Genomic DNA, 11205 nt, shown 5'->3' on the forward strand with positions numbered 1-11205 from the left:
CTTCAGTTGCCCCTAAATTATGGAATTATCTGCCTGCCAACATTAGAAATGCACCATCCTTGAATATGTTTAAATCGTTACTCAAAACGTATTATTTTAAGGAAGCATTTGGGTGAAAGGCGATTTCCTGTGGTTGGATTAGAGATGTATTTTATGAGTTTGCTATGTCTTGGATTTTTTTATTTATTTTTTTAATTATTATATTATTATTTTATTTATTTTTTATTATTATTATTATTTATTTATTTATTTTAATATTGTGTTTACCATCCCTGTTTTATCTGTCTTGATTTTACAAATGTGAAGTGCTCTGAGAATTTACTTTTAAAAGCGCTATATAAAATAAAGTTATTATTATTATTATTATCCCATGGAGACATTACACAGTGAAAATCTGGATTAATTTTCTGCTTTGCAATGTTTAAACAGCAGAGGGTATCAGAGCCTTCATAAAACAATCCTCAATTATCTTTTCACAGCTGGTTAGTTTCCCAGGTGAACAATGTTTCATGCAATTAGCTATTCACTCTAATTGGACTGATGAAAGCCTATAAAATATACTTATCTCCAGCTACATGTATGCTTGGGGTTTTTTTAGTCTCTGTATGGTGGTTTGAAAACGTGCCCTTTGGAGATTTTTTTGTTACTCAGGTTGTTTTCTTGGTTTGTTTGCCATGGATCAAGGGTGGAAAGGGTAAGTTTATTCCTTCAAATTGTGTTTGTGAATTTTTTTGCAAATATTTCTTTTTTTTTAAGTCTTTAACTTTTTATTTTATTTTTTATTTTTTATTATTGTAGGTTACCCTTGTTGATAAACTTACTGCTTTTGAGTAATGCTTCTGGATTTAGAGGTAAGCCCTTTTTTTCCACTTCTCCCATGATTTTAAATCTATTAGGTTTGTCTGCAAGGTCTTCTATTTTTGTCTCATTCACAGATGGAGCTTATTCAAATGCCCACCACCATTGGGGTCAGCTTTCTGGCAATATGTTCTCACCTCGTGCAGTCCAGTCTCTGGTGTCAGATGTCCCTGTGTATGGGAATTTGCCTAAAGAAGTGGGCTCTAGTTTATTTGCTGACAGACCCCTGAAAAGGTTGAGCTCATTCCAGTTTGTTAAAGGTCATGTTTCCAGCAGGCCTGAATCAATTTTGCATGATCAAACGGCTCCAAGCAGCTCTGTTTTAGTTTCTTTGCCTCTACCCTTAAATGAACATCAAGCAGGCAGTTTGCCATCACTCCAGGGCTCACTAATCATTCCAGAAACCGTTAATGTTTCTACACAAGGAGAAAGTACTAGTTTCCCTACTGTACTTGGCACTTCTGGCCTGTCCACCAGTAATCTGAGCTCCACTAGTTTGTACATGTCCACCTCTCAGGAAAATTCTGATGCTAAATCAGCAGAAGCCACTTTGCCTGTGTCCTCTCAGGAGAGTATCTCTAACAACAGTTCATCTGCTGCAGATGCCAGTTATATATCTCAAAGTAGCCCTGTACAACTTTCAGAAGGCTCCGATCAATCCATCTCCTCTCAGGATCAAAGCAGTTATGGTAACTTGTCTCCATCTCAAAGTTCCTTGAGTCCCTATTCCCCAGACTCCTATGACAAGCTCAGTTCTTCTGGTTCTAGTCAGTCTACCAGTGATCTGAGTACCCAGAGTCTGTATGATTCTAGCTCTCAGGGTAGTTCTGGCAGTTTGGGAGCTTATGGCACTTTGTTTCAAGTAGCTTCACCTCCCCAGTCCCAAATCGCAAACCAGCTTCTGCCCTCTCACTTGGTGGTTTCTAGCCAGTCTATTTATAGTCAAAGCTCTCCCAGCTTGTTTGTGGATGGCTCAAAGAGCACTTCAGATTCCCAGTCGATGGGTCCTGCTTTACCTCTAGACACACCGGGTAGTCTCTCTCTCAGCTTTGCGTCTACCCAGACTCAGGGCTCTGCTTCCACTTCTCAGGCCACTTCTGGTTTTGCCTCTCAAGAATTGAGCAGCACTTCCAGTGGTTCTATCCAGGCTCAAGGTACCACAGGTCAGTTTGCCCCTGGATCTCCATCCTCCTACCCAAGTGTATCACTATCTTCAACCCAAAGTGCTGACAGTCAGTCTTCTGCTTCCCAGAGTTCACAGAAGCGGTTTACCTCTAGCTATGGCACCCATTCAGGGTCTTCTAGACCATTAACCCTGCAGGGAAGCACAACTTATGGTGGCTCACACCAGCCTCAAGGTACCACAAGTCAGTTTGCCCCTGTGTCTCCATCCTCCTACCCAAGTGTATCACTATCCTCACCCCAAGGTGCTACCGGTCAATCTGCTACAGTCCAGAGTTCACGGAAGCAGTTTACCTCTAGCTATGGCACTCCGTCAGGGTCCTCTAAAATCTTAACCATGCAGGGAAGCACCACTTATGGTGGATCACTCCAGCCTCAAGGTACCAGAAGGCAGTTTGCCACTGGGTCTCCATCCTCCTACCCAAGTGTATCCCTATCCTCACAACAAGGTGCTTCCAGTCAGTCTGCTACAGTCCAGAGTTCACAGAAGCAGTTTACCTCTAGCTATGGCACCCAGTCAGGGGGATCACTCCAGACTCAAGGTACCAGAAGGCAGTTTGCCACTGGGTCTCCACCCTACCCAAGTGTATCCATATCCTCACAACAAGGTGCTTCCAGTCAATCTGCTACAGTCCAGAGTTCACAGAAGCTGTCTCCTAGCTATGGCACCCAGTTGGGGGGATCACTCCAGCTTCAAGGTACCACAAGGCAGTTTGCCACTGGGTCTCCATCCTACCCAAGTGTTTCCATAGCCTCACCCCAAGGTGCTGCCAGACTGTCAGCTACAGTCCAGAGTTCACGGAAGCAGTTTACCTCTAGCTATGGCACCCAGTCAGGGGGATCACTCCATCATCAAGGTACCAAAAGTCAGTTTACCACTGGTTCTTCATCGTCTTACCCAAGTGTATCCATATCCTCACAACAAGGTTCTACCAGTCAGTCTGCTACAGTCCAGAGTTCACGGAAGCAGTTTACCTCTAGCTATGGCACCCAGTCAGGGGGAGCACTCCAGCCTCAAGGTACCACAAGTCAGTTTGCCACTGGGTCTCCATCCTACCCAAGTGTATCACTCTCCTCACCCCAAGGTGCTACCAGTCAGTCTGCTACAGTCCAGAGTTCACAGAAGCAGTTTACCTCTAGATATGGCACCCATTCAGGGGGATCACTCCAGCCTCAAGGTACCACAAGTCAGTTTGCCACTGGGTCTCCATCCTACCCAAGTGTATCACTATCCTCACAACAAGGTACTGCCAGTCAATCTGCTACAGTCCAGAGTTCACAGAAGCTGTCTCCTAGCTATAGCACCCAGTTAGGGGGATCACTCCAGCCTCAAGGTACCAGAAGGCAGTTTGCCACTGGGTCTCCATCCTCCTATCCAAGTGTTTCCATAGCCTCACCCCAAGGTGCTGCCAGACTGTCAGCTACAGTCCAGAGTTCACAGAAGCAGTTTACCTCTAGCTATGGCACCCAGTCAGGGGGATCAATCCAGCCTCAAGGTACCACAAGGCAGTTTGCCACTGGTTCCCCATCGTCCTACCCAAGTGTATCACTATCCTCACCCCAAGGTGCTGCCAGACTGTCAGCTACAGTCCAGAGTTCACGGAAGCAGTTTACCTCTAGCTATGGCACCCAGTCAGGGGGATCACTCCAGCCTCAAGATACCACAAGGCAGTTTGCCACTGGGTCTCCATCCTACCCAAGTGTATCACTATCCTCACAACAAGGTACTGCCAGTCAATCTGCTACAGTCCAGAGTTCACAGAAGCTGTCTCCTAGCTATGGCACCCAGTTAGGGGGATCCCTCCAACCTCAAGGTACCACAAGGCAGTTTGCCACTGGTTCTCCATTGTCCTACCCAAGTGTATCGCTATCCTCACCCCAAGGTGCTACCAGTCAGTCTGCTACAGTCCAGAGTTCACGGAAGCAGTTTACCTCTAGCTATGGCACTCCGTCAGGGTCCTCTAAAATCTTAACCATGCAGGGAAGCACCGCTTATGGTGGATCACTCCAGCCTCAAGGTACCAGAAGGCAGTTTGCCACTGGGTCTCCATCCTCCTATCCAAGTGTTTCCATAGCCTCACCCCAAGGTACTGCCAGTCAATCTGCTACAGTCCAGAGTTCACAGAAGCTGTCTCCTAGCTATAGCACCCAGTTAGGGGGATCACTCCAGCCTCAAGGTACCACAAGGCAGTTTACCACTGGTTCTCCATCCTACCCAAGTGTATCACTATCCTCACCCCAAGGTGCTGCCAGACTGTCAGCTACAGTCCAGAGTTCACGGAAGCAGTTTACCTCTAGCTATGGCACCCAGTCAGGGGGATCACTCCAGCCTCAAGGTACCACAAGTCAGTTTGCCACTGGGTCTCCATCCTACCCAAGTGTATCCATATCCTCACAACAAGGTGCTTCCAGTCAATCTGCTACAGTCCAGAGTTCACAGAAGCTGTCTCCTAGCTATGGCACCCAGTTGGGGGGATCACTCCAGCTTCAAGGTACCACAAGGCAGTTTGCCACTGGGTCTCCATCCTACCCAAGTGTTTCCATAGCCTCACCCCAAGGTGCTGCCAGACTGTCAGCTACAGTCCAGAGTTCACGGAAGCAGTTTACCTCTAGCTATGGCACCCAGTCAGGGGGATCACTCCAGCCTCAAGGTACCACAAGGCAGTTTGCCACTGGTTCTCCATCCTACCCAAGTGTATCACTATCCTCATCCCAAGGTGCTGCCAGACTGTCAGCTACAGTCCAGAGTTCACGGAAGCAGTTTACCTCTAGCTATGGCACCCAGTCAGGGGGATCACTCCAGCCTCAAGGTACCAAAAGTCAGTTTACCACTGGTTCTTCATCGTCTTACCCAAGTGTATCCATATCCTCACAACAAGGTACTACCAGTCAGTCTGCTACAGTCCAGAGTTCACGGAAGCAGTTTACCTCTAGCTATGGCACCCAGTCAGGGGGATCACTCCAGCCTCAAGGTACCACAAGTCAGTTTGCCACTGGGTCTCCATCCTACCCAAGTGTATCACTATCCTCACAACAAGGTACTGCCAGTCAATCTGCTACAGTCCAGAGTTCACAGAAGCTGTCTCCTAGCTATAGCACCCAGTTAGGGGGATCACTCCAGCCTCAAGGTACCAGAAGGCAGTTTGCCACTGGGTCTCCATCCTCCTATCCAAGTGTTTCCATAGCCTCACCCCAAGGTGCTGCCAGACTGTCAGCTACAGTCCAGAGTTCACGGAAGCAGTTTACCTCTAGCTATGGCACCCAGTCAGGGGGATCACTCCAGCCTCAAGGTACCACAAGTCAGTTTGCCACTGGGTCTCCATCCTACCCAAGTGTTTCCATATCCTCACCCCAAGGTGCTGCCAGACTGTCAGCTACAGTCCAGAGTTCACGGAAGCAGTTTACCTCTAGCTATGGCACCCAGTCAGGGGGATCACTCCAGCCTCAAGGTACCACAAGGCAGTTTGCCACTGGGTCTCCATCCTACCCAAGTGTATCACTATCCTCACAACAAGGTACTGCCAGTCAATCTGCTACAGTCCAGAGTTCACAGAAGCTGTCTCCTAGCTATGGCACCCAGTTAGGGGGATCCCTCCAGCCTCAAGGTACCACAAGGCAGTTTGCCACTGGGTCTCCATCCTACCCAAGTGTATCGCTATCCTCACCCCAAGGTGCTACCAGTCAGTCTGCTACAGTCCAGAGTTCACGGAAGCAGTTTACCTCTAGCTATGGCACTCCGTCAGGGTCCTCTAAAATCTTAACCATGCAGGGAAGCACCGCTTATGGTGGATCACTCCAGCCTCAAGGTACCAGAAGGCAGTTTGCCACTGGGTCTCCATCCTCCTATCCAAGTGTTTCCATAGCCTCACCCCAAGGTACTGCCAGTCAATCTGCTACAGTCCAGAGTTCACAGAAGCTGTCTCCTAGCTATAGCACCCAGTTAGGGGGATCACTCCAGCCTCAAGGTACCACGAGGCAGTTTGCCACTGGTTCCCCATCGTCCTACCCAAGTGTATCGCTATCCTCACCCCAAGGTGCTACCAGTCAGTCTGCTACAGTCCAGAGTTCACGGAAGCAGTTTACCTCTAGCTTTGGCACCCAGTCAGGGGGATCACTCCAGCCTCAAGGTACCACAAGGCAGTTTGCCACTGGTTCTCCATCGTCCTACCCAAGTGTATCACTATCCTCACCCCAAGGTGCTACCAGTCAGTCTGCTACAGTCCAGAATTCACAGAAGCAGTTTACCTCTAGATATGGCACCCATTCAGGGGGATCACTCCAGCCTCAAGGTACCACAAGTCAGTTTGCCACTGGGTCTCCATCCTACCCAAGTGTATCACTATCCTCACAACAAGGTACTGCCAGTCAATCTGCTACAGTCCAGAGTTCACAGAAGCTGTCTCCTAGCTATAGCACCCAGTTAGGGGGATCACTCCAGCCTCAAGGTACCAGAAGGCAGTTTGCCACTGGGTCTCCATCCTCCTATCCAAGTGTTTCCATAGCCTCACCCCAAGGTGCTGCCAGACTGTCAGCTACAGTCCAGAGTTCACAGAAGCAGTTTACCTCTAGCTATGGCACCCAGTCAGGGGGATCAATCCAGCCTCAAGGTACCAGGAGTCCCTTTGCCCTTGGGTCTCGATCCTCCTACCTAAGTTTATCCCTATCCTCACCCCAAGGTTTTGCCAGCCAAGCATTTCAAAGTGATGCTGTGTCCCAACACCAGAAGTCTCAAAGATGGCCACCATCAGAAGGTATTCAAACCTCAGGTGCAGCTGTTTCACAAGGAGCATCAAGTGTTTCTGAGGTCCTGAGTAGCTATGGCTTGTTTAACCAAAATACCCAAGCTTCTAAACCATCCCGCCGCTTTTCCTCAGACCGCTACTATGTCAAGGGCTAAGTGACTCTAGAAAACTGCCACACAATGCTAAGTGATGTCTTCCAGATTTAAGACCAATAAATGTTTGAAAATAGTAGTTTCTTGTGCCCTTTTCTCCCCTTGATCTCTGCTTTTTTTTTTTTATACATCACAATTTAACTTTACTTGAGTATTCAAATTTCCTAATGTAAATTTGATAAATGTTTTGTAGTAAGGGAAATTAAGAGTATCTGCAATTGGTATATGACTGATTTGCGTTAAAATGTTGGTGTTCAGACTCTGCTTCAATTTGAAATATGAGGTACTCAAGTGACGTCATCCCAGCTGCAAACCTCTATATTGTATAGTATGAAAAAAGTCTGCATCCCCAGTATTCATAAGAGTAGGCAAGAATTGCTGGGATGATGTACAAATTCTTGTGAGCTTTGGCCATGTCTACTAGTGTTGAACTATGCCTATGGTGTACTGCTTTCATTGACGTGCACATCCAATGGCTTTATTTATTTATTTTTTTGGTGTGGGTTTGTGCTGTCAAATGAGGCAGACTTTCTTCTACAGGTCTTGTGGGCACCTGTCAACCAAAGCAAGAGCGCAAAGGCAGTATGGCCATTGAAGCGCTTTGCCCAGCTTTAGGGACGTTGTCGGCATCTCTGCACAGGTCACAAACTTCAAGAAATGTCACCAAAGAAGTGTATTTTTGGTTGCCAGGGCATGATAACCCTGCACAGATTCCAGTTTTTCCTGAGCATCAACAGAGTTGTGAAAGTGTTTTTGTTTCCTACATTTTGTTGATTGTTTTATAAACAAGGCCTAATTCACCCCTGGATTTGCAGCCTGACTATTGCTTAAAGAAGGAGCGGTCCCAACAAATAAAGGCTCACGGTCTTGCATTGAAACTGCAGATGTTGAGTAAAACTGTTGAGTAAATGTCTTTGTTGTTGGCTATTGCTGCATAAGCACAGTAAGTAACCAACATAGTCACATGTATTTAATTTATCTTTTGGAGTATGCAATGTATGGTCTGGGAGTTTATCTGGATGTTCACTGTTTCTGACGCTCAATGCAATAGCTGTGCATGCTCCTCATTCTTGAGCTCCATCCACATGAGACACCTCCATTCACTCTGATTTTTACAGAAAGACTTGGTACAGCGTATCTTTATTTTATAAATATGATAAAACTAAAATATTTTTGGAGATATGAAGGATGCAATACTACTCTAGGTACTCAAGATTAACACGAATGACTGAAACTGAGTGTTTCACTCCCTCTTTAACACATCAGCAACTACCTCAATATTCAAAACACATAAACCAGAAGTAACGTGAATTTAGTTTGGATGTTACAGGGACAGAAGAGCACACGTGTGTTTATCCGGTGGAGAGCGGCTCATGAAGGAACGCTGCCATCAAAGGCTTTGAATGAGTCAGTTATTAGCATTAAGTCAGGCATTGTCTATACAGAAGTGAATAAAACATCCATTTAATTCTTAAGTTGTAGTTTATTTTAATTATTGTAATTACAAACAGTTATTACACCACTTCTCTGATTCTTGACGCCTATGCACTTGCTGCAGAGCTTTTTTTTTTTTTTTTGGTGGAGCAGGGCTGGTAAGGCAGTGGCATTTGTGAAAAAGAAGAAAACCTTGAACAAAAAATAGAATAGAAAGTAAGATCATTTGGTTACTTCTATACAGAAATCAAATTACATTGTGCTGTTAAAATTGCTGCTTTTGTGCATTTTTTTAACCTGTTAAGCTGAATCCCAACTTTTGAAAAAATCCTAAGAAATGCATACTCAGACTAAAACAAATACAGTTTGTGAATCCTTTGCACTAAATGCATAATTATGGTCTCATTTGAAAGCAGACACTTGGCAGTTTACTGTAAAGTCAAAATTATATTTTTATAATCAAAAATAATCAAAAGCTATAATAAGCTTCAAAGTTTTGTAAAGTTATTAGAAATTTATATGAAATATCTTTATGGAAATAAAATTGAAGTTGGCCTTGGAGCAAAAGTCTGACCATGTTATATCTCCGATCTGAAGATGATAAGTCTAAAACTCTGAATTTGATTAAATGTTTTACAAGATCGTTTCATGTGATTTTATTTTGAGATATCTCTAAAATATCAACCGATGTTTATTGCCATGTCTTCTGAGCTTTTTATACAGTGTATTGCCTCTATTGTTTAGTCAGTTTGTCTCCCCGGCACACATTCACATTTGTGCGGACTGGTTATGGCTTTAATTATTATTCTTTTGTCTGCATTATAATTACTAAAGATTCTCTATTTAAACTGTTCTATTCAAACCTCATTTCTAAATCAAACCTCTCACTTTACCTCCAATGAGACTCTACCAAATGCATTTCGTCCAAATAAGCATTTCAGAAGTTTTACATTTTGAAAATATTCATAAAAATTAAGTATTTGCTCAGTGGCAGGTGCATCTAGGGCAAGCTAGCATGTTAGCTTAGCACACCACCAAAACAACAATTTCTAAGATTAAAATCATGTTTTATTCAAAACTTACTTCATTTCACTTTACACTTTATAAGTCGAGTGTTTTATATAACAATCTGTGATCTCATGTAGCTTTGGGTCAAAAAATCTGAGAGAATACACAATGCTAAAAGCTATGTGGAATAGCATTGCATTATAATATGATCTATTATGAAACCACCCAACATGGCATAAAGAACACAGACCAACCATATATTGCTGCGATTGTGTGTTTATTGTCTTCAAACATGTCTATCTGCATGCTATAGCGATCTGACGATCTTTGGAAGCTATTTTGCTTATGTCAGATACTTCCTGAATGTAACATGGTGTGTCTGTTCTTCATGAGCCATATATGGAGTGAATTTTCAATAGTACAGCTTTTTCCAGTGCCCTCCGGCTGCCAGAATGAATTGAAAACAAAGCACATCACAGTCTACTGCGCTCATAATGATTCATCCGCGGATTTTGGATAAAGATTGAATAAATAATACTTCTCTGTATAGAAATTTGACTCAAACATATGAGAATCTATCAATATTTCTCCACATCTGCACACATTTGAAGTAAAGCCCTGAAGGAAGTTGTTTTGTCGAGAGTCTTCATGACAACCACAGAGGAGTTTTTTATGAATGGGAGCAAATGACGCGCATATTACAATCAAAAGGTAGCAACGCCGATGATCATTCATAACTCCTGGCACATATTAACACATTACGGTCACTATAAGACTTTGAGAATAAAACAGAGGCAAAAAAAAAAAATCTTTATTCTTAGATCTTTTTAATGATGTATAGTTTGTCAAGATAATTACTTACATCTGATAGTAATTTTGAGCTTATTTAAGTAAAGAGAGCGTCAGTGCGTCCACGTCCTCATGAACGTTAAGAGGTTTTAAAGATCTGAAATGTAAGCAGACTCGTGTGAGCACTGAAGATGGGGAGCCACAAAAGCTCCTGGAAATGTTGTAGTGCCATGGATGAGGCCTCCATCACACCACCATTGAGGAAGGGTTTTTGGTCAAGTTTGTTCTGCTTGTTTCTGTTCATACAATCGAGCCGGACTTTCAGAAGCTTCAAAACATCATCAAATAATGTCATGAAGGTTCTGGAAGATGGGCTCCATTGACTGATATTGTACAAAAAAAAACCCAGTGGGACTTGACCAAATCCCCTATTGTGTTCTGGAAAAAAAACAAAACAAAAAAAAACACGCAGGGATTGAACAGTGTGAAGGTGAGTAAATAATGACAGGAATTATAAGTTTAGGTAAACTAAACCTTTGTCCCCAAATAGAAATCGTATGATGTGAGTGCATTTATATTGTAGTATTTTGAAGAGCCTTGCTCAAGCACACACTGGTGTAAAGAGCCTTGCTCACCACTGGTGGTGACGGATGTGGAGATCGAACAGAAACCTTCTACTTGCCATTTCAGTGGTTTAGCCCACTACACCACAAAAGTCAGAAAGTTACAACAAAAGATTGCATGTAATTTAGAAAATATGAACTTAAATATAGCAAGAAATGGACTGCTGAAATGAATGGTAAAATGTTTTAATCTGTTTAAATGTATTACAGGCAGTCATGCTCATAGAGAGCAGGCACATGAATGTTCGGAGCAGACCCAGTGGCAGATTGTCAGGGAGGCCGTCATCCTTGTCTTTCTCATCATCTGGATCAACGATGTCCCCATTGAGAAGAGCAGCAATGAGGGACATATGGACGACAAGGACCGGCGAAAGTGTTCACATGGTCAGCTGCTTCATCAAAATAAAGCCACAAAAC

At 43.9% G+C, this 11205-nt stretch overlaps 2 protein-coding genes across 21 annotated transcripts; both read left to right on the forward strand.

Annotated features, from left to right (window-relative positions):
* The first annotated feature begins 579 nt into the window (after window positions 1–579).
* LOC137065013 (uncharacterized) lies at window positions 580–2375 on the forward strand. Its single transcript, XM_067436584.1, has 4 exons — window positions 580–694; window positions 799–851; window positions 936–2216; window positions 2263–2375. Exons 1-4 carry the CDS (start codon window positions 675–677, stop codon window positions 2373–2375), a joined length of 1467 nt encoding a protein of 488 aa, XP_067292685.1. The 5' UTR covers window positions 580–674.
* LOC137064617 (streptococcal hemagglutinin-like) lies at window positions 2234–7013 on the forward strand. Of its 20 annotated transcripts, XM_067436055.1 has the most exons (3): window positions 2234–6005; window positions 6330–6395; window positions 6555–7013. In XM_067436055.1, exons 1-3 carry the CDS (start codon window positions 2378–2380, stop codon window positions 6935–6937), a joined length of 4077 nt encoding a protein of 1358 aa, XP_067292156.1. In that variant the 5' UTR covers window positions 2234–2377; the 3' UTR covers window positions 6938–7013. The 20 variants fall into 20 exon arrangements, with proteins under 20 accessions (XP_067292156.1, XP_067292144.1, XP_067292147.1 ...); XM_067436043.1 differs by having other exon boundaries at window positions 2234–6395; XM_067436046.1 differs by having other exon boundaries at window positions 6168–7013.
* The last annotated feature ends 4192 nt before the right edge of the window (window positions 7014–11205 follow it).

This window comes from Pseudorasbora parva, chromosome 25, assembly GCF_024679245.1.
Source record: "Pseudorasbora parva isolate DD20220531a chromosome 25, ASM2467924v1, whole genome shotgun sequence".
NCBI lineage: Eukaryota > Metazoa > Chordata > Actinopteri > Cypriniformes > Gobionidae > Pseudorasbora > Pseudorasbora parva.